We start from the raw sequence: 24,411 nt of genomic DNA, 5'->3' as shown, positions 1-24,411 counted from the left end.
ACGGTTTTAAAAAAATTAATTTAACGTCTACTATCGGTTATTAAAAGATAAGTGGTAAGCGGCTTGTTGTCGCTGAAACAAGGTCTCGGGTTCAAGCCTTATGAATGCAGAAAATCCCTGCTGGCACACCTACCCACCATGGCAGGTGCGCAACGCGGGTCGTATCCGGATTATTCAGGGCGAGGCCTTGGAAATCGGATGAGTCCCAAAAAAAAAAAGATAAGTTTACTATTGATTTACTATCAACTTACTTAAAAAACTACAATTAATTTATTTTTTAAATTATAAAATTAAAATAAATTACTGCTTAGTTTACTATCAGTATTATAAAACATATACGAAATTAGCTCCAATTTATTTAATTTTAATTTAATTAAAAATAAATTTATATTAAATCATTGTATATCTTGCGAGTAACACATCTTTTCTTGATATATGAAGCTTCAATGCCTTTATCACAATCTATATAGTTCGCCAAGAAAACGTAGAGCACCAACCAAGCTAACGCTATATGCAAAATTAGTGATAAAAACGAATCGCGCTTATTTTGGAATTTGTATCAATAACACATCAAAACTATCATTATAAAAACTTACCGGTGAAAGATAACCACATAGATAAAACAATATGCACAATCAATGATTACTTGGGAATGCTAGTAAAAATATTTTAGATGAAAAATTACATAAAGCCAAATCTTTTTTAGTCTTACCTAACTGCTGTAAGTTATCAATTAAAGTATTTTATCGGTCAATTAACGAATTATGAGGCAACACGTTTGAACAAAATCAAATTTTGATTCAAACCAAACATTTTCATCAATCATAAAATGAATAAAAGTCAACATCATATGATAATTGTAAATAAGAGATAATACAATAGTAATAATATTAATTTATATACTTTTTAGTAAAATTATATATTAATAATATTAATTTATATACTTTTTAGGAAATTTTCACTTTGATAATGTACAATACTAGGAGTTGGTTAGAACATTAACTCCAATCTTATTTTGTTGAGATGCATTTTATTTATAAAAAAAGTTAATGTGCTAATCTATTACAAAGATTTTGTGTTCTTTAGATATTTTTGTAGACATTCTTTTATTTTTGGCAAAAATATTTAAAAAAACCCCACCTTTAATTTTATTTTCAATTGCACCACCACGTAGGAGAATTTTCAATTACACTCTATTTAGAGTTTTCAGTTTTCATCTGTACCCCAATTGACTAAAATGACCTCTTTTTATTTAGAATAAAGTTTAATTAATCTTTCATATACTAATTTATTTGTTTTTTTCAAATGGAAAAAATAATGATACAATCCCTCTATTTAGTTGGTTTTAATAATTTTATCATTCAATTAATTAAATTATCAATTTTTTTTATTTTAGGGTACAGATGAAAACTGAAAACCCTAAATAGGGTGCAACTGAGAATTCTCCTAGGTGGTGGTGGAATTGAAAAAAAATTCAAAGGTGGGGGAGTTTTCAGTATTTTTGCCTTTATTTTTCTCAGACCAAACTGGGTGCTATACTGGGCCTCTGAATATAATGGTTTGCTCAGTAATGTATTCAGAAACAGTGAAATCTCTCTATTATGTCGAAATATAAGTCCATCAAAATATAAGTCCATCAAAATATAAGTCCATAGAAGAAAGTGTTTGATCCATTGAACATATGGGCCGTAAGTCGTAGTGTGACCTCAACCTTGACCCACTCTTCATGGACCATACATCCTCTCTCATTTCTGAACTTTCCTCAAGTGTTGTTATAGACCAAAACTTTTGTTTTTCATGTTCACTTGGTATAATCATTAACTCATTTTCTTTATAAATTAAAGGGTCTAAGTATTCAAATATTTATAATATTTTGTATTTACTCTTCTTACTAAATTAGCTGCCTACATTGTCAAGTACTTTTATATCAATTTTAAATAACCTCAAGTTTTTTAAACATTAGATTGGTATTGATAAGCTATTTAAAATGTGTTTATAAAAAAGCTATTAGAATGTTGAAGTACATCATATATATACAAAATAGTAAAAACTCACTTAAACCTAACAATCGATCGACAAAAAAAAAACAACAAAAAAAATTTAAATATGCAAATTTTAAAAGAAGTGAAGAAAATTCTCTGACTCTATTTACACCTTTACAGCTTCCATTTCAACTTGTCTAGTTGCAAATATATTTCATCGGTTTGAGCAATGTTATCAAATCAGACCGGCCTGGCCGGTTCGACCGGGTTAACCGAAAACCGGTCTTCTGTCCGGTCCGGTTTGATACAAAAGTCAACTTTTTAAAAAATTGGTCAAAACCGGATTGAACCGGAAAAGTTTGGTTTTTGACCAAAATTTGACTAACCCGATTTTTGAAAAAAGCAGGTTAAAAGTATCTTTTTTATCCAAAAATTATTTTTGTGGTTTTTTTTACACATGTCTACATCTTATAGTGTTTATTTTTCTCTCACTTACACATTTACTTTTTATATACTCCCTCCGTCCCAATAGAGTTGTCCACTGTCAAAGAATAACTAACTTTACACTTAATTTTTCTATATTACCCCTATTTAAAGGCCACTAATAAAAGTAAATTATATGTGGACCCTACATTAAATAGGGGTATGACAAGAAAAGTAAGGAAAATTTTACAAAAACTATAAACAATGATTGCTTTTCTTAAACTATGTGATAAAGACAAAGTGGACAACTCTATTGGGACGGAGGGAGTATATTATTTTCTCTTTCATACAGTTTTTCTCTCTCTTCCACACTTTTTTATCTCTCATAATAATTTACATTTTCTTTTTTTCTCTCTCATAATAATCTACAACACTTTTTTTTTCTAAAACAAATTAATTATTCTACATATATTTAAAAATTTAATTATTATAATATACACAATAAAATTTACTACAATTAATTTTTATCATATAAAATAATTATTTTATATACACTTAAACATTAATTATTTATAATTCTATTTTAATTGTTATATAAAAATTTAAAAATATGGCATTATTTAAATATGTTTTTATATTTTTTTATAATGTTATATATTTTATACTTAAAAAATTTATATTTATTAAAATGAAAAAATACGATCCAACCCGGTTGAACCATGAACTCCCGACGAAGCCGGTTCCCGTTCCGGTCCGGTTTTAAAAATATTGGATTTGAGCAAAATCTCGATTCATCAAGAACTTGACAAAAAATAATGCCTACAATAGAAGGACTAATCGGTTATTTCTTTTATCCAGTTTATAGCCATTTTGAGTTTGAGTTTCTGGTAGCCGTTTGAAGTTTGACCAAACGATAAAGAATCATGATCAAACCAAAGATTAATAGAACGATCTTAAAAAATTATAAACACACAAAAACCACACATAAATTTCCAAAACTAGACCAATTTATTCGAAAATAAAGCAAACAAAAAAATAAATGAAGTAAGAGACGATGATTTTTGGCTAAAAACCAAAAATAATTGTATTTTGTGCTTGAAATAAATAAAAAAAGAATCTCTCTAAATAAGTTTCACCTTTCAAAAATAAGGCATAACCCTATGTGGGCTTATAGTGATTTTTGGAACAAACAATTTTCTTTTTGTTCTTATTTTATTTGGAGTAGTAAAGCGAAAGACTCTTTACTCATTTCATGTCAATTATATTGAAATGAATTATCAACTTCGTCTTCCACTTATGAAATTAAAACTAAAAGTTGCACACAGAATCTTGTTGGTGGGAGACGTAGATTAGATGATATGAAAAAACGAAATGCGGTTAATGAAGTAAATAAAGGTAACCCTTTTGATGGTGCTATGTTTGTTTTACTAAAATAATGTCATCTGCCAACTTTACACTTTGACTTTTGTTCCACTATTCAATATAATTGCTTTCCTTTTTCAGACTTTTATTCTCAAGATTTAGTTAATTAAGTTAATGTTTCTACTTTCTACCCTAGTCATCGTTTATAGGTTGAAAATGTGATGATGTGTCAAGCCCTGATAATGTGCACAATCATCATAACTGTCTTTTTTTGGAAGTTGAAGGATCCAATGGCACCTGGATTACAAAACAACATCACCATACTTGCTCTTTACTCCTCCACAATAGGCAGATCAAAAGCACAAGCCTTACTAAATTTGGAATAAATGACTGTAGTGCAAGAAATAAAGTATAGACCAAGACACATAAACTAATCCATGCTTATCATTACATGTTAACTTTTATACAACACTCGTCTCTATATAATTGGATTGGACAAGTCAGTTTACTTAAATGCTAAAAATCCCCCTCATTACAACCTTTCTTTTCGGCAGTTTGTAGCCTGTGTGGGAAGCAAGGCACAAGCTCAATAATAGACCATCAACCACCACAACATATTCCATTCACAAAGGCATAAGTATATTTTTAGATACTACTGAAATTGAATGCCCAAATTATAAATCTTCTCCATTAATTTGAAGTGGAATCTACAATTTTCATATTTGCATGTCTCTATCATTATCAAAAACCAGAACATACAAATGGCAAATGAATATTTTTTTAGGAGGAGGAGAACAATTCAACAACTATGATTACAATAATGGACTATAGAAGCAGCAGCCTACCCCATTTATTTGTTGAACTCAATGGGAGATTAAAGGCAGGGGTCCAAACAAATTTAAATACATCAAAGAATGGAGACCCTATTTATAACAAACCAACTGCAGACAAATCAAAAGCACATCAACACACATTTAAAACAGAACAGCTACTACTTGTCGTAAATCTCAGCCAAAGAAATCCCAAGGAAATTTTGGTTGATGAACTGAATTATTATTACTATTATTTGGGGCTGAATTGGATGCAGATGATGACGACAGTAATGGCGGCGTAGAATCAAATGTTTCCCATTGCGTGGTAAAGACAACCTCTTCTGATGTGGAACGTCTCGACGACTGTTGCTGCTGAATGGAGGAATGACCAATATCAGAGCGCCTGGGCGGCTCTTCCTCGTCTATCGGTATTAGATTATGGCCATTGGAAGGCCTTGGCTGGTGTTCCTGAATTGGGGCTAGTCTTTGTCCATTTGAATGCGTTGGTTTGTGATTTCCATTGCTGCCATTAGGCGTCGAGTTCTTTGATTTTAACATATCTAAAGTCTCTACGTACTTTTGAACTCTTCTCACCTTTCATGAAGAGAGAGAATCAGAAGATTAATCAAATTGAACAATTTTGCAATTGATTGATGATTTTGATTGGGGATCGAAAAGGTTACCTGCATTTTCCTTTGTAGTTTAACATCTCCATCACCCATAATTCCGTCCAATTTGAGCAATTGGTTCATCAATAACTCGATCAAATTAAGAAGAGTTTTCTCCGGAATGTTTCCACCTTTACTAATTATAGACTCAAGAGCCGAAACCTATAACCAAAATTGAACAAAAGCATGAATATAATAAAGAGAGGGCAAGGCAGAGAAGAGCATGGAATGAAATAAACCTGGCCGGCGAGCCTGTCAACTTCAAGACTGATTTCTGAGATGGACTTAGAAGCCTTCTCCATCTTGGCATTCCTCCTCATTTCAAGAAAACGTTTTTCCTGGCTAATTGGGTCTTCCACCACCACAATTTTGGACTTATCTTTGACTCCGCAAATATCAAGAAATGCTTTTGAATCCCTCTCTTTATCTTTGAACATCAGCTTTTGGTCTTCGTGATGCAGCCCCGTCGGCCCTGCCAGCAGCTTCTTCAACTCCCCTGAAACCAACATAAACACAATTCAACTAAAACAAGTTTTCATCTTTTTCTTTCATACGAAGAAACTTACCAAATGTAGCTTGAGAGCTAATGCTGAGTTCGTGATAGGTTGACCCGTATTTAACCCTAAGTCTTATTGTCGGTGGAGGAATGGAGCTCCGATCCGACCCTGGGTTTCGCTTCTGTACTAACATTCCTCCTGGTCTAAGCTCCCACTCTGACCCAGATTCACCGCCACGAACTCCTCCGCCGCCATTCATATGCGAGAGGCCGGTGGGTTTAGTCTTCATTCTCATCATCTTGTATTGTGTCGGTTGATGGCACTATTTCTAAGACAAAAAGCTACAGATCTCTAGGAAGCGTGAGTGTTGAGGATCTGTGTTCCCATTTAAGACTGTTTTTTTTAGAAACCAGCATTACACCCCTCAACCTCAACCAAGCCACGCGTAACTTCTTCCCATTTCTAATCAATCTTCAAGAAATCAACAATCTCCCACTCCAAATGAACAAACTAAATCCCCAGATCTTTTCCCAATTCTCTTTTTCTTTCAACAATCACACCCTAAGATTTACAAAAATTCCCTAAAACTCACCGGTTTTTCCAAAAAATCAATGCAGAGAGTCAAAATCTAAAGAAATTAGGAACTCAAAATGGAATAATTCTGTGTGTGTTCTGGAGATTTCGGGGAAGAAGAGAGAACAATTAAAATAAAACGAGTGGACAGCTAACTGAGCTGCTGTTTGCGACTTCAAACTTATATATACAAATATTTTATACACAATTATTTATGAATTATTGATCATTAGTTTACATATTTAAATAACACACAATTATAAAAATTAGTGAGACAGGCCACCAAAGCCGCCGAAGCTACTGAGGTTAAAATTAATTAACAAATTCCTCCGTTTTACCAAATAATGCGGTAATATTACGACACGTCCAGATCTACGTGAACTCATCAAATACTTGTTTGGTGTTCATTCCACGTGTGAGGAACGAGGGTATTTTGGACCATCAATAGCAACTCAATCATTATCTTTGTTAATTGTAGGTGGAGGCAAACGGACGCGTGGAAGTCAATTGTTGCGAAGCTGTGACTATTATAAGGAAGCGAGCTCCACTTGATCATTATTGCCATAATTTTAGAAGGTATAATAATAAAATAAATTTGATTTTTATGGATTATAAAAATTTAAATTGATTTTACTATTAGACCATCCTAAAACAGGTAAAATTTGGTTCACATCCTATGCAGAAAAAATATAGTTATTTAATGATTTTATTAGTAATATTCATGCTCAAAATTATAGACTAAAAAGTAATGATATAAAATTGGCTTAATGGTGTAAAAAAAATCACGAAGTTTAGCGTGTTTTGCAAATTTAACATAAACTTTTAATTTTGGAAAATTAATTCATAAACTTTTAATTGTTTGCAATTTTAGCACCGATCAATTTTTCGTGAAAAAAATGCTGATGTGGACGCCGGAACAGTGGTTACTAAAATTGATCGGAACTAAAATTGCACATCAGCATTTTTCTCTTTTTTTTGAAGAAAATTGATCGGAACTAAAATTGCAAAAAATTAAAAGTTTGAGTATTAATTTGCCAAAATTGAAAGTTTATGTTGAATTTGCAAAACACGTTAAAGTTTGTGATTTTTTACGCAATTAAGCCTATAAAATTTAATAAGTATGGTAAATAAATTATTCTCGTCATGTTTCTAAAAAATTCGTTATATTTTATTTTAGAATTAATTACTCTTCCTAAATTATGATTATATTTTTTTGAAAAAAAAGTGATGTCCAATAATTCGGTCATTTAATTTGAAAATTTGTGCTTTATTGAAAAATATATGAAAACGTTTTGACATTAAAAACATTTTTTCAGAGATTGTTGGCAGACAATGTAATAGAGAGGCATAAATAAGCCATAAAATGTATACAATTGATGCAACTCTCTTTTGCATTTTAGTGTCCATGTAGTTAATTTACTAATGAACACAAAATCTATGTTTGGGCAAATTATATAATACAAATTATTGTAAATTTAGAGACCAGGTTCTTAGCGGTCCACATGGGTGGGTTTTGAAGTAAAGAGAATGGAGAAATATTTGGACAGAAGCAAGCCTGTAAATGTAATGCATACGTATTTACGTTTACAATACCGCTGAGCAATTCATTCTTCTTAATAGTACTCCTATTATTAAGTACAAATTAATCAGGAAAACTGTGTTTAATGCACTAGCAGGACCATGTCAAATGCCGGCCAATCCATGGTTTGAAATTGATACAAACTGTTGAAATACATTAAAAGAAAGGTTATTGAAGGACAGCAGACAATTGTAAAAAATACGTGGCGGTCATCGGTTGCATCATGGTCTATGTCAAACATCTGATTCTAAGCAGAGGAGAACTGCAGTTGAATGCAGGCGTGGCCAAATCTAAGCCGCAAACCAAGTCTTTTGCACGAGTGAAATGTGAGATGCCTGATAAGATTTTTAATCCAAGTTGAAAGAGCCGCTGATTCTTGTATTTTGTTTCTTTTTCTTCTTAATACATCATCTACTGGGCACTAAACTAAAATTACAGATTATGTTATTTCAAATATTAATTTAGTTGAGACTTGAGAAGATAAATGAATGAAAATTTTGATTCCAATTAGGAACAGGATGTGCCGACCATTGGGTATTATTTAATATTCTATTGCTTGCCGGTGCTTTTATGCAAATTCTGGGCAACATTTAGTCAAATTATCCAACACGTGATCACCTATTGGGGCCTTTTTCACCTCTTATAATATTAATTAATCAAATTTACCTGCTCTATTCGGTTTTATTTTTATAAAGGTTCAGTCACATTTTGTTTAAATTAAGAGTATTTAAGGGTTTTTTTTACATTTCAGTTTCATTCTGTTTTCCATTTCTTGATCTTCACCCAAAACAATAACTAAAATATTTAAGGAAAAACATTAAGCTAATAATTTAAATTTATCAACTCAAACACGCCATCTAACTATAGTATATGTAACCCATAGAAAGTGTCGGTCGACCAAATTAGCTTAATAAAGAACTGATGGGATGATGTTATAATGGTAGTTAGCTTAGCTACATCAGAAAATAAGTATTAATAAAGTCTAAAATTTTGATTATATAATTTCATATGTTTACGGGAATGGAATAATTTGTTAAATTGATGCATCGGATTAAATATGGAATCGCACCATTCCGGTGCATAGTATCTTTGATACACAGGTAAGGTAATGTACTTAGGTTAGCTTGCAAGTCAAATAAAAAATAAAAAAAGGAGTTGCTAATTTGAGAATGGCATGCCACTAACAAATTGACATTTTTGGATGGGTGATGCATGTTGATGCTTGGCCTAATATCCCATTTTTGTTTTTGTTTTTGTTTTTGTTTTTGTTTTTGTTTTGTTTAACAGAGATGGGAAAACTTGTGATTAACACTCGCTGCAAACTATAGTCCCATTTTTAGAAATTTAGGAGAATTTAGTGTACCTTTTTATTATAAATATATCCTACCCTGAGAAGATCACTCCACAAGCAACAATTGTTGCCTTTGCAAGAAACATGAGATCAGGCCAACTATGGTTACTGTTCTACTAATTTAAAAAGTGGACTACTATTTACCGCCCCAAATTACTATCCACCGCCCAACTTTTTACCAAAATACCCCTAAGCCATTTTCAGTTTTTTTTTTAAATATTCAATTCTCTCAATTCAATTAAAAACCCAACGAATATCCGAGTGAATTTACAATAAAAATGTCAAAATCGACTAAAAATAAAAGACGGAACTTCCGGTAAATAATCGGTTTTTATTTATTTAATTTGTTAATTTTTTTTAATTTTTTAAAGGCCATCGCCCGGAGATGGCGATGGACCTGTGCACCATCGCCTGGCGATGGCGATGGTGCACTGGGACAATCGTCCCTCGGGGACGATTGTCCCACTGGACCATCGTCCCAGGAAGACGATGGTCCCAGTGGACCATCGCCAGAATATGACGATGGTCCACTGGGACCATCGTCCCTCATGGACAATGATCCACTGGGACAATCGTCCCTCGGGGACGATTGTCCCTGTGCACCATCGCCATCGCCAGGCGATGGTGCACAGGGCCATCGCCATCGCCGGGCGATGGCCCTTAATAAAAATAAAAAAAAATTTCTTTTTTATTAAAACAGTTAAAAACGAAAAAAATTAATTACCGGAGGTTCCCGTCTTTTATTTCCCGTTGATTGCGACATAAATCGGCTCCGGTTATCGTCGAGATTTTAGGTTGAGTTTGAGAGAATTTTGAATTGAGAGGATTTTTGTTTTTTTTGTTTTTGAATTGAAATTATGTTAGGGGCATTTCAGTCAAAACTTGGGCGGTGGGTAGTAATTTGGGGCGGTGAATAGTAAACCCCTTTAAAAACTCAGATTCTAATGAATACCACTTTAATTAGAAAAATAATTCTCTAGCTCTTTCATGTATACAATACAAAAATAAATAGTGGTGTTTTTGGTATTTTCACCTTGTTAGAATTATGAAATATTTCAAGTTCATATCTCCACACGGACACGTTTATAGCGGCGTAACTAAAGGTGCAATGACGCTGCACATCATCAGCCTTCCAATTTTGGTTAAAATAATTAAGGTTTGTAATTTTTAGAGGTGAAAACGTTGTTTTATTCCCTTTATTTGTTAAAATTTTAATTTTAAAATGACATAAATTTTAGCTAAGATTCCAACGAATTTCACCTATTTATTCATAATAACCCTCAAATATTCCGTTCTTTTCACTTCAAAACTGAATTAAAATCCTAAATAAAAAAATTTAAAATTCTAATTATATTTAGAACTTACAAACTTTAGAAGAGCCAAATAATTCTTTTAATCTTTTTTGGCCAAATAAAATATCGTCTGACATGAAAAAAATAGCAAAACAATGCACCATTTGACCTAAAAACTAAAAAAGAAATTGTGGAACAAGCAAGAAAATTCGCCTGAATGAAATTTCCGATTCCATCATTATTATTTGAATGAGAGGTTATCATCAATAAGAAAAATATAAGAAAATAAGCTATTTTCAATTCATGGCACAGATAATTTATGGTGGAAGCAAAGTAATTAATAAGGTTTAGATTGGCATCACTATCGTATCATCAATATCGGCAAGCCAAGGCCTCCGAAACCACTCATGTTTGTTGACCCAATTAATATTTCTCCATCAACACATCACTTTGATTTCTACTGTCAAACGACTTGTATCAGAGGGTATTAAGAGTATAATTACTTACTTCCTTCATTAGCTACCCTTAATTACACTCAGAAAATGAACTTTCAGCTACCACCTAATATAATGAAAAATCAACATTTGAGATGTTACCCATCATCTACAACCATAATTCAAAACTAAAAAGAAAAACAGCTAGCGACTCAAAAAGCGAACAGGGCAAGAAAAAATAGCATCAAAAAAATAGAAAAAACCGGACACTCTAGTTCTGCCCCTGCCTACAAATTGTCATATGATGAAGATATGTAATTAATTAATTAATTTACAAGGGAGATTAATATAAATGTAGAAAGCAAGAGAATTGTTAATGTGGAGTGATATTGATGTGTTTGGTGCGACAAAAAGTGTGTTGCTAGCTATATGGAAAGCTATAGTGCCAACTAATGGGTTGGAAGAAACTATGAAAATGATGCTCCATAATCCGTACAATCTACAAAAACCAGCAGCACATGGCCACTCGTTTCAACAATCCACATTCTATTATTCTCCCAAACAAACACCAAATTATTGTATTCCAACTCAATAATGTTATTGTTTTGGTTATTTATGTAAATCAAATCTCATAACTTGATGTCACGGGTGAAATTCAACAGTAAATAAATGTATATTTGAGGAGCAAAAGAATATTAAAATGAGTAAGAACGCAATTAAAAGTAGGCCAAATCATACTGTAATTTGTTAAAAGAAAAGATAATGTTGGAAATGAGAATATGGATGAGAGGTGGGAGTGAAGCCTATTTGTATGTATACTGTAGTCTGTACATACACTTTAAAAGTCTCTAACTCTTTGTTTTGTGGTCTAAAAACAGTCTCCATTTTCCTAATTCCCTACATTCCATTACTTATTATTATACCTAAACTTCTTTCTGCTTCTGTTAATACCAATGTTTAGAATGTGTATGGACTCAATTTAATAAACACATTTAATTCACTCCCTACATTTTCATTTTATTTATATTGGATATTTTCCACTTTGGACCAACAATATCAATCCCTTACAGGAGATGATGTTAAGAAATATGAAATTATAGAAACTCATTCCAAAAATAATCAAAATCTTCGGCTACAGGACATGATGTTAAGAAAAAATTAAACTATAGAAACTCAATTTCCATAAATAAAAATGCAGGGATGTAATAATGTCAAAAAATTTAAAGTAGGAGATGGGATCGGAATAGTAGTTTTCTTAGTAAGCATGACTTTTTAGAATTGATTTTGGCAAATACGTGGGCAATAAATCCCACCGATTATCAGACTAATTGTGGTATAGCAATTGGATGGAGTGTCATAAAATTCAATAATGGAGCCTAACTATTTGAGATAATCATATCATAAGCAGATTTTGTATATTGATCAAGATTAAAACTGTCTCAATTGAACATGACATTCATTAATTTGTTTTGCATCTTCTATATATTTTATTTCAACATGATTAAGTCAAAAATCAATAGTAATAGATTCTTAAACAATTTAATAGATCAAATAATTGGATGGATGGAGCCCATTAAAAGAAGATGTAGATATGTGCATTTTAATTGTTTCACTGGGTGTGGCTGGCATGCAAAGTCACTGTCGTAGAATTAGCCTAAAGAACCTTATCAGCAAAAGAAAAAGTGAAACTTATGGAATTAGCTTATTCTTTGGAGACACACCACTAATCCTTTTAGGATAACAGAATAATGGCATTGGCAGCCCTAGGTTGCCATTATCAATTCACAGTTTACAAGAGCTGTAATAATGTGAAAACTAAGCCTTTTATCTCTTGTTTGATCCAGCCTGCTCAAACCAATATTAAAGTTTATAACTCATTTCTTGCTCTTAAACTTCAAAAAGAGGAAAAAGAACTACTATAATCTTTACTGTTTTACACGTAGTTATAAATGAGCACCAAAGGAAATAGGGAAGGCAGCAGTAATTGCAGTCACTAAAGTTGCAGGCACAATGGATAACCGTTTCATCGATCGGACAAGATATTGGAACGGTCAGTGTCTGATGATACTAGTCCTTTTGTATGACTCATTTGCCAATTAATTCCAATTTCCATTTCTATTTTCTAAATTAGCTTTGTTACATGTAAGAGCCACTGGAACTATTCTGAATGACATTACTATGGTATTAGGTTCCATATCTCAGGTAATATCACGTGTCCTGAAATTACAGTTTTACGCCAATTTTAGTCATCCATGAAGAAAAAATGATCATAATGTGTTGATGTTATTTCATTATGATATTTTGCAGTCAAAAGAAACTGGAGTTGTTATTGATTTCACTGAACCTTCTGCGGTATATGGCAATGTGAAACAGGTTCGATCTTTCTACGGATTTCATTAACAAAGAAAAACATCCTGCTTTAGATTAAGCCTAGAGACACAAAGCAGTCCATAATTTCGTATACGATTAGTTAGCAGCTACTAACTAGAGCTTTTTGTCGACATTCCTACTTCGTTAGGCAACAACATTTGGCATGAAAAGCATAGTCTACGTACCTGGAATTGAAGTAAACACAATTGCCGCATTATCTGCACTATATGACAAGGCTAGCATGGTGAGCACAGGGTGAGATAATATTACAGTTAAATGACGGTGAACACTTCCATTCATGTTTCAGCATCGACCTTTCTGCTTCCCTATCCGACCCATCTAACTTTAGCTACACAAACAATAGGGCTGTCTGGTTGCACCGACTCTATCCGTTGGTTCAATACTCTTGCAACAGGCTCCCGTTTCAGCTTCCTTCCACCACACTAATGTAGAAATTGTGGAATCAAGGGCACATGGATCAGTAAGTTGAATTAAATTTACTCTAAATGTAAAAAATGCAAACCTTGTTTAGATGAAGCATTCAAAATTCTGTACTTAAAATGTCATTCATCAGCAGGACCTTCTATCAGAAGATGCAAACCAAATTGCAAAGAATCTTTCCAACCTCGGTCAGATCTACAATAAAGCAGATATGTCGGACGGATGTCCTGGTAATCTGGCACTTCTCAGAATTAAATCAAACCAGAGTTATTTTGATGTCAACATTAATATCTCATAACACTATTCATTTGCTTATATTACAAGGCTAGGGGCCAAGTTGTAGGAGAAGACGGTATTAGGGTTCATAGCTTGGTCTTACCAGGGCTTCCTTCCAGCACAACAGTTTACTTCTCTGGTCCAGGAGAGGTGCATTTTCTGATTCTTTTCCGAAAATTGCATGATAATCCAATTATTTTCCACTCTCATCCACAGGTATACTCTATCAAACATGATATCACAGATGTAGAATGCCTCATGCCTGGCCTCCTCTTGGCTATTAGAAAGGTCATCCGTCTTAAGGTAAACAATCGTCTGATATTTCATTTCTTCCATGATTCCGCCCGCTTCAACTTTCACAGCCAATTGTAAGAAAAATCATTCTTTTTATTTTTGTTACTTCTGCAGAATCTGGTGTATGGCTTGGAATAACTTTTCTAAGATGTCATATGCCTCGAATCTCAGCATGGAACTTATCCCATAGTTACCAGATTCGCTCCCCCCCCCCCGGGGGGTACCGCGTATTAGTTCGTACGTACCAGTTCGCGGTACTCCGGCGCTCTGATTCGCCTTGGGACGCGTATTGATTCGCCGGAGAAATGGTCCGATTCGCCGGCCATTGTTGAGGTTGAAGTTAGAGGTTTTTAGGGTTTTTAATTGCAGAAGAAGAATAATAGAAGAAGATGAAGGTGTTTTCCGTTTGACTTTTGGGCTTTTGGTATATTAAATTAGCCCATTAGGTTTAATGAATGGGCTTTCTAAAAAGCTAAATAAAATAGAGTAAATTAGATAAAATACGGTAATTAAGCAAAATAATTAAATCATTACGCTGTTAAGTTTGGTTTTAGCTATCTACGTTTTGTTCTTTTGTTTTTTTATTTTTACACTTTTACTTTTGCACAAATATTACTCCTTCAACTTCTTACTTCAGTCAATCCTAATTTCTTCATCATCTCAATTTTATTATTCTCTTTTTCATCTACAGCCGCCAGATTTTTCTTTCTCAATTCCGCAGCGAGTCCACTTCTACTACTGGAGCCCAACCAACTGAAACGAGAACAGCAACACCTTTAAGAAGAGAACGATGATGTCGTCGTTTTTCGCCGGTATGGGTCTTGGCCGTTCCGTTCTTTTTGGCCGGTTGTCTTTCTCGTTCTAACCCAGAAACTACTCGTCGTTTACCCTATCGCCGGCTGTCCAGCCTGTTCTTGCATAGAAGAGGGAGAACGCTTTAATTTGTGTATCCATATGAAGGGTTTGAGTTTAGATATGCAAGTTTCAGATTTAAATGTGCAAGTTTGGTTTATGATTTGTGTAAATTCTTCAAGTCGTCGAAACGCCGCCGTTCTTCCCGCCACCTTCATTCACCATCAACAGCAGCACCACTGCACTATTTGGTGTTTGAAAAAATGCTTATATGTATCTGTAATATTTTTTAGGTGTTGGATAACTAATGGTTAACATTGGGTAAACCGTTAGGTAACCTGTTAGTAAACACAATTGCTGAATTTTATGTTTCTGGTTCGATTTTTTTGTGTTGCGCAGTATGTTACACTCTAAGTGTTTGAAAAAATGCTTGTGAGAATTAAGTGATATTTTTGGGTGTTGGGTAACCAACGGTTAACATTAGGTAAACCGTTTGGTAACTTGTAATAAATGTTATTTTGAATATATTATTAATAAAATCGTTATTTAACTGTTGTTGATTTTTATTTTTGTTGCTATTTAACGAATGGTGTACTAAAGGTACGCCAATGACCTCTGTTTTTAATACAGTGTTGGTTAACAAATGATTAACTAATAGTTAATCAATAATTTTAGATTTTAAAAAAGACGATCTAGGTTTTATTTATCGGTTGCTCTTGCGGTGATGAAGACGGAGGGGTTTGTAGTAGAATTTTCAACTAATTTAATAAAAATTGAGGTTTGAATTTGTAATAGTTTTGTTTGTTGGTTAACCAATGGTGTTAGTATACCGCTGGGTAACCAAAATCGTATTTCTGAGATTTAAAAAATATTTTTGAGAATAACAAAAGTCATTTTGCAAAAAAAAGTACAGATTGTATTTTTCAAAAAAAAAAATTGAGATAGTATTTTTAAGAATATTTTATCTTTTTTTGACATTTATCTAAAAAGTCCAATAAAATAGTGATGACTTTTTCTATAATGTACATATACCGTTTTTTTCTTTCTCAAATTAGAATTTCTTGTTTTATGAGGAATTGGAAACTGGACTCTATTCTCAGCAAATATTTAACATACTTAATAATTTAAAAACTTTTCCTATTCTAGTATTTCCCTATAAACTGAATCAATACTTTAATTTTAATAACAAACAAATCAAATTAGTAACCTTTTATTTTCTTCTTCTCTATATTTTTTTGAGTTGTTATTTACTTTTAATAGTTAATATATAATTAAGGCTATATAAAAATAAATTAGAATATATTATTGACCATCGAACCCATAATATTTTTTGGAGTACCGCGTCCCCAAAAAGCGAACCAAAGAGTCCTACTCCCGGAGTATCGGATTCCCCGACTACAAGCGAATTAAGTACTCGTTCCCGTACCACGAATCGCGCGAACCGCGAATCTGGTAACTATGACTTATCCTCCAGTAAACTCACATATCAAATGAAGAAATCATGTCATATCTTGCATCAAGGGTATGACAAAGGAAATTTAAGCGACAAAATTAGACAAGGAAAAGAAGAATTGTGTTAACTTAGAAATAAGAAGACATAAAAAATTATAGTTTTCAGCAGCTAGCTTTGTTAAGCTCAGCACAATTCTGAATGTGCATCAGGATCAGTTCTTAATGATTTTGTGGAAGCATAAACTTCCTCCAAGATTGCAGTTTTTTACATGGCTTCTGCATAGGGATAGAATAGCTTCAAGAGACTTTCTTGTTCAACGTCGAATTCTGGAAAATGAAGAGCGTTTTTGTGGCAGGTGTATGGAAGTAGAAACGAGCTCACACATTGTCATTTCTTGCCCAGTAGCATGGAATTTCTGGTCTGAATTTCTTCGTTTAATTGGTATTTCAGCATGGACGATTCCGGGTGATATAGAGAGCTTTTATTTTCAATGGATGGACATGGCTAATCCGAGCTATAGAAACCTTCGGGCAACGATATGGTTTTTTAGCATATGAGAGATTTAGAAAGCAAGAAACAAGGTCGTTTTCCGGAACGAAATCACAAGCAACAAGGATTTGATTTTTATTTGTATTAATAAAGGAGTGATTCATTATAGATATCACAATCCTCATTTTATTTTTGGTGGTAATGATGTATTTCGATGCTTAGATTTCTTTTCGAGGTTCTAAAAATCGCTATCTTTTTTGCCTATCACACCTTGTGGTAGTGCTAATATAATCACCATTTATCAAAAAAATAAAAAATTCCAGTTCACCAAATATTGTAATTCAATGAACTTTTGACATTTCAAAGTTTTTGAGTAGCAGTTAAATATACACATTAGGTAAGCTGCTTTGAGATGCTATGTAAATATATCCATCTAGCAGCAGTCCAGAATCGAAATATGTAATTGTCAGAGCACAATTTATTTTCTTTGTATCTTTTCCTGATTCATGAGTAAACCATCTAAGTTGACCGAGAGATCTTTGACCTTAGTGTTGCATATAGACAGAGAGACGCAATATCCTTGGAAAGCATTTGCCATTTGGGATTTAACTGGACTAACACATGTTCCATGCAGTAATGGTGGTACATTTTTCCTTCATCTATATGAAGAGTCAATTGATATTTCTAAACCTTCAATTTTAAGAAGCGTATGTTTAAAATTACTTTTCATTAGTAAGATGCTAAAGTACCAGATTCTGCTTGTGTCCGCATTCTCAAATACCAATTCGCAAAACATGAGTTCTGGTTTGCAGCAATTTATTTGCAATCTCAGTTTTCCTCCCTCATCAATCACTTTACTTAGACAACTATGAACTTAATTGGAAATGAAAATAGTCACCAGAGTTTAGAGAAGGTTCTCAAAGTAAAGATAATTACTTGTTTTTTCTTGTGGGCTGTGTGGCATTTACCAAATGGAAAACTCTATTTTAGTTCAGCACCCAAGGATTTCTGAGAGATGCTTTTAAATTTTTGAGAAATATCTGATACAAGATCTACTACAGGAACATTTTGAAGTATACACCCTCTCATAGGAAGTAGCACTTGAGGAAACATAAGGAAATCCAAAGGAAGTCACTTATCCAGAAAGACTTTCAAGAAAATTGAAAAAACAAAAATAAGATGTAAGTTAATATATTCAAAAATAGCTACAAAAACTCAATAAACAAATTGCCATATTTAAGTGCCCCCTGCAAAATCAAGCATTAGAACTGATTGTTGAATTAAAACATCAAACAGATGAGAAATGTGTTCTCACCTCCAAATTTGGCTGCAACTGTCCTTGTCCCTATATGCATATTCAATAAGAGGAAAGCTTCTGTCTTTTCCATCTCCTTGGCATTTTCGTAATGCACAGGCTCAACCAGAAGAGAATGTGACCCCTTTGGTAGCATCCTCTGGAGTAACATAACAATGAAACCGTTATATTTTCCACAGTACAAACAACTTCTATGAGTAAGAAAATCATATTTATAGCTAGGATAGAGACATGGTGAAAAGTTAAAGCAAAATGGAATGCAGTTTTAGCAAATGAACATACCACAGCAATGGTGTTTGTATTTCTCAATAAAACATAGCTTTCCTCCTTTTGTGAATCAGATAAAGTGTCTGACAGGACAAAAATTAGGTCACTTTCTTGAGGAAGAGCTGCCTGATCCACTGGAATCAGATAAAGCCTATACCAAATGTGAAGCATATAGTTAGTGTTAAACCAATAACGTAGTTAGATCAATCTTATCATATCTTTGTAATATCTTAACTGCCATATCAGTAGAATTCAAAAAAACTTTCACAAATCACTCTGTGTTTACATGGTATCAGAGCTATAGAAGCTAATAAAAAAAAAAGCTCTCTCTAAACCGATCCATGGCCATGTCTGCTCTAGATAACCAAATCGTCACTTTTAATGCTCCTTCACATCTTCCCACCAAACTCACTCAATCAAATTTTTCTGTTTGGAGAACACAACTCCATTCTGCTCTTATTGGATACAACCTTCTCGGTTATATTAATGGTGGCTGTCCGAAACCTGCAGCAACAATTGTAGATCCTGAAAACAACACCATCACTGTTCAAAACCCAGAATTTACTCTCTGGTATAGACAAGACCAACTCATTCTTAATGCCATTTTGGGCAGCTGTGCAGCTGAAATTCAGTCACATATATCCTCTGTTTCTTCCTCTAAGGAAGCATGGGATCGTTTGTCTGTTCTCTATGCGAACAAATCTCGCACCCGCATCATGTCTCTCAAGGAAAAACTCCACAATAACCCACGCGGCACTCGTTCCATCACAGAATACATGCAGGAAGTCAGAGCCACTGCTGACGCCCTTGCCATTGCTGACAAACCAGTTGATGAAGAAGACTTGATCATACATGCTCTAACAGGTGTTGGAACAGATTTTGCCCCAATTGCAGCAGCCGCTCGCCTACGAGAAACTCCAATCAGCTTTGATGAGTTATTTGACAAATTGGAGGCCTTTGAACGAGACAACAAAATTGCAGCCGCAGCAGAGCACTCCCTGACAATAGCAACAGCCAATAATGCAACAAGACAACAAAATCAAAGTCGCGCTTGGAATAATCGCTCTCATCAAAATTCAAACCGTTATGGAGGAACGAACCACCACAACCGTTCAAATTGGAACTCCGCTCGATCAGCCACAAACCGCTCTTCTTACTCATCACCCTCATTTTGCAATTTTTGTGAGATATCTGGGCATCCAACAAATGAGTGTCGAAAACTTGCCCGGTTTCTTAAGAACAACAATTTGCATATCGGTAATAGTAAGACTGATAACTCTCAACCTACAGCCAACATGACATCTCTTCATAAACCCACCACTCAAAATTGGTTGTTTGACACTGGCGCATCGCATCATGTTACGGGAGATATCAATAACTTGCAGCAATTTACAGACTATGGTGGGCCTGATGAAATTAATATCAGTGATGGTACAGGTTTGCGTATAACACATATTGGCAGTACTAAACTTACTCATAATAATTCTTCATTTGCTTTGGATAATATTCTGTGTGCACCTTCTATCAAGAATAACTTAATCTCTGTTTCCAAGTTTTGTCAATCAAATAATGTCTCACTTGAATTTTTCCCTTTCCATTTTCATGTGAAGGATCTGCGCACGGGGGCGAAAATGTTTCACGGGGATAATGTTAATGATGTCTACTGTGTCCCTAGTACAACCCAACCTCAAGTTAATCACACAACAATCTCTCAACTCGATGAATGGCATAAACGCTTGGGGCATCCGACCATCTCTGTCATCCGTTCTATTTTTCATTCTAGCAATTTGAAGTTTCCATCATTTTCAGATTCAAAGTTTCATTGTAGTTCATGTGCTTTAAATAAAAGTCATAAATTGCCATTTGCAGAAAATTCTCTTTGTAGCACTAAGCCTTTAGAACTCATTTACTCTGATGTTTGGGGTCCGACACAAACATCAATTGATGGTTTTCGATATTATTTAATTTTTGTTGATCATTTTAGCAAATATGTGTGGCTTTATCCAATGAAGAAAAAATCTGAAGTTGCCATTTTGTTTCCTCAATTTAAACTGCTAGTTGAAAAATACTTCCAGTATCCTATCATCTCCATTTACACAGATAATGGTGGTGAGTATATATCTCTTGCACCCATTCTAAATTCACACGGTATATCTCATTTTAAAACACCTCCGTATACGCCAGAACATAATGGCACGTCTGAAAGACGTCATCGTCACATTGTTGAAACTGGACTAGCCTTACTTCACACTGCATCACTTCCACATTCCTATTGGTCGTATGCATTTCAAACAGCGGTTTACTTAATAAATCGTCTTCCAACTCCAGTTTTAAAATTTCAGTCACCTTTTCAAATGCTATTTCATCGATCTCCAAATCTCTCTCGTTTAAAAGTTTTTGGATGTTTATGCTATCCTTGGTTACGACCATACACCACCTCTAAAATGCAATCTCGATCCACGCCATGTGTTTTTCTTGGTTATTCAACAAACCAGTCTGCTTACAAATGTTTCGATCCTGTTTTTAAAAAGACTTATCTTTCTCGACATGTCAAATTTATCGAGTCAATATTTCCCATGCAGGACACAAGTAGACATTTCGTCAAATCCCCGTCAACATTGGAGTCTTCAAGTGCGGATCTCAACAGCAACACCATTCATATTCCCTCCACTTTTCCTGCTTCTACTATCACTATACCTCTACCACCTGCAGTGTCACACCCAGATTTAAATCCTGCCCCTCCTTCCACCTCACACATATTACCCAATACACCAACACAATTATCTGTTCCGCCACTGCCTATTCCATCTCAACCTCTTCAGTCTTCCCATTATAATCTCAGGTCTTCTCAAGTAAGAAAACAAAATTCTAAGTATTTCAACCAAAAGTTTGTGAATCAAATCACTGCTCACCCTCTATCTCCATCTCTTGAACCAAAAAGCTTCTCTGAAGCTATGAAAGTTGAACATTGGCGAGTTGCCATGTCTGAAGAATTTGATGCACTCATGCAAAATGGTACTTGGGATTTGGTTCCTTCAGAAGATCAAAATTTGGTAGGCTGCCGATGGGTTTTTAGAATCAAGCGAAATATGGATGGTACGATTTCCAAGTATAAAGCACGTTTAGTGGCTAAGGGCTATCATCAACGTCCGGGTTTGGACTACTCTGAAACATTCAGTCCAGTGTCAAAACCAACTACTATTCGCTTAATTCTCAGTCTAGCTCTTGCTTATGGTTGGAAGCTTCGACAATTGGACGTTAATAACGCATTTCTTCAAGGTACACTTACTGATGATGTTTATATGGCTCAACCTCCTGGATTTGTTCATTCTTCAATGCCCAATCATGTGTGTAAGCTAAAGAAAGCTATCTATGGCTTAAAACAGGCCCCTCGAGCTTGGTATCAAGAACTCAAAGGTTTCCTTCTTCAATTCGGTTTTCAGAATTCAGTGGCTGACTCTTCTTTGTTTATCTATAACAAGAACGGCATTTGTCTTTATTTCCTAGTTTATGTTGATGATATTGTTCTCACAAGTAACAATGACAAATTTCTGGAAACTTTTGTGAAGCAACTAAGCTGCAGATTCTCCTTAAAAGACCTTGGCACTTTGCATCAGTTCTTGGGTATTGAAGTGATTCACACACCAACAGGTCTGTTCCTGTCTCAACATAGGCATATTGCTAATCTACTGGAATCATTTTCTATGGATGGAGCCAAAGAAGTTCTTACTCCCATGTGTTCTACATCTCCCTTGTTACTTAAAGATGGTTCTGCTCCTATTGATCCAACTCCTTATAGGAAATTGGTGGGTGGACTTCAATATTTATCTTTAACTCGTCCTGATGTATCTTTTGCTGTTAATCGTCTATCACAATATATGCATTCTCCTACTGAATTGCATTGGACAGCTTTGAAACGGGTTCTTCGTTATTTAAAGAACACCATTTTTCATGGTCTCTTTTTGCGTAAAGATTCTCCTTTACAATTAAAGGCCTTTAGTGACTCTGATTGGGGAGGTAATCGTGACGATGGTCGGTCTACTACAGCTTATCTTATCTATCTCGGATCCAATGCAATTTCCTGGAAATCATGTCGTCAAAAATCAGTCTCTCGATCATCGTCAGAAGCTGAATACAAAGCAATTGCCAATACTGCTGCTGACATTTTATGGATACAAAATCTACTACAAGAGTTGGGAGTTCACTTGTCTAAGCCTCCATCTCTATTTTGTGACAATACTGGTGCCACGTATCTTTGTGCTAATCCTGTCTTTCATTCAAGAATGAAACATATTTCTCTTGACTATCATTTCGTTCGAGAATGCGTCACCAGTGGTAATCTCAAAGTTCATCATATATCCACAAAGGATCAACTTGCAGATGTGCTTACCAAAGCCTTAAGTCGACAGCATTTTACAACTCTTCGCTCCAAGATCGGAGTCTCCAACGGAGCCTCAATCTTGCGGGGGCGTGTTAAACCAATAACGTAGTTAGATCAATCTTATCATATCTTTGTAATATCTTAACTGCCATATCAGTAGAATTCAAAAAAACTTTCACAAATCACTCTGTGTTTACAGTTAGTTCCTGCTTTTGATTGCTCCGGAATTGTCCATGCCACCTGATTTTGCGCAACAAACACACCAATCTGCTAATTAGTAGTAGTAGATGTAGATGCATCAATAATCATTCATTCGCGCAATAAGCAAGTTTAATTTTATCATTAACAAAATTACATATTAGAAGTTACGAGACCAATCAAATTACAATTCAAACGTGGGAATGAGATTGAAAAGAAAGTGTCTCATGAGAAATTATTAAATATGGCCACCGTTGCTGTATTTGGAAGGTTACTGCTTTATCGGACGCCTGCAATGCATTAGTCAATGCAAAGGCCAACATAGGATTTTGTGCTATTGCATGTGGACCAAATTTTACCATAATTCACTACTCTTTTTTTTTTCTTATTCATCATTTGCCATAGGGATGGCAATGGGGCGGGGTGGGGACGGGGAAGCCATCCCCATCCCCATCCCCGCGTCTATGGGAATTCTCATCCCCGTCCCCATTTAATTAATGGGGATAAAATCATCCCCGTCCCCATCTCCATGGATTCCCCATCCCCATGGGAATCCCCGTTCCCCATACAATTAAATATAATTTATAAATAATTTTATTATTTTCATAAGATATTTGAAAAATAAATCATTATAGAAAATATTATTACCTTTTATAATATTATATATTTATAATTAAATAGAAACTAATAAAAAAAATTATATTAAATTATTTAAAATTATAAATAACATACTAAAACTTATAATATAATATAAATATACATAAATATAAATCGGATCCCCATGGGGACGGGGATGTGGATCCCCATGGGGTGGGGACTATACTCCCCGTCCCCTCCCCATCTCCGTGGTTGGGGAATGATTTTCCCCCATCCCCGTACCCATGGGGGTAATTGGTGGGGATTCCCCGCCCCATTAGGGGCGGGTCCCCACGGGGAACGGAGAATCTCCTCCCCATTGCCATCCCTAATTTGCCATATTTTAGACGAGACAAGTTTATCAAATACCTAAGTTATTTATTATTAGGGACAAATTTATAAAATAACAATTAATATTTTTTTAAAATTTTAATATGATAAATATTATAGACCAATTATTTTTTAA

At 34.4% G+C, this 24,411-nt stretch overlaps 1 protein-coding gene, 1 long non-coding RNA gene and 1 pseudogene across 2 annotated transcripts; 1 reads left to right on the top strand and 2 right to left on the bottom strand.

Moving 5' to 3' along the window:
* Window positions 1-4,428: 4,428 nt before the first annotated feature.
* Window positions 4,429-6,458, bottom strand: LOC126671138 (BAG family molecular chaperone regulator 3). Its single transcript, XM_050364856.2, has 4 exons — window positions 5,814-6,458; window positions 5,487-5,743; window positions 5,263-5,409; window positions 4,429-5,173 (listed from the first exon to the last, which is right to left on the bottom strand). Exons 1-4 carry the CDS (start codon window positions 6,040-6,042, stop codon window positions 4,775-4,777), a joined length of 1,032 nt encoding a protein of 343 aa, XP_050220813.1. The 5' UTR covers window positions 6,043-6,458; the 3' UTR covers window positions 4,429-4,774.
* A 4,475-nt stretch (window positions 6,459-10,933) lies between these two features.
* LOC126671140 (uncharacterized) lies at window positions 10,934-13,975 on the bottom strand. The gene is made up of 2 exons (XR_007638939.2): window positions 13,867-13,975; window positions 10,934-13,786 (listed from the first exon to the last, which is right to left on the bottom strand). It is a non-coding gene; the product is annotated as an uncharacterized LOC126671140 (long non-coding RNA).
* On the top strand, window positions 12,722-15,772 carry LOC126671139 (dihydrodipicolinate reductase-like protein CRR1, chloroplastic; annotated as a pseudogene).
* The last annotated feature ends 8,639 nt before the right edge of the window (window positions 15,773-24,411 follow it).

The sequence above is a fragment of the Mercurialis annua genome, linkage group LG3, assembly GCF_937616625.2.
Source record: "Mercurialis annua linkage group LG3, ddMerAnnu1.2, whole genome shotgun sequence".
Classification (NCBI taxonomy): domain Eukaryota; kingdom Viridiplantae; phylum Streptophyta; class Magnoliopsida; order Malpighiales; family Euphorbiaceae; genus Mercurialis; species Mercurialis annua.
This window is presented reverse-complemented; position numbering and strand designations above follow the sequence as displayed.

Coding starts and splice junctions, on each gene's coding strand:
- LOC126671138 (XM_050364856.2), bottom strand. CDS start 6,042: ATGATGAGAATGAAGACTAAACCCACCGGCCTCTCGCATATGAATGGC. Junction 5,744..5,813: donor TAGCTCTCAAGCTACATTTG/GTAAGTTTCTTC, acceptor TGTTGGTTTCAG/GGGAGTTGAAGAAGCTGCTG. Junction 5,174..5,262: donor AACTACAAAGGAAAATGCAG/GTAACCTTTTCG, acceptor TCTTCATGAAAG/GTGAGAAGAGTTCAAAAGTA.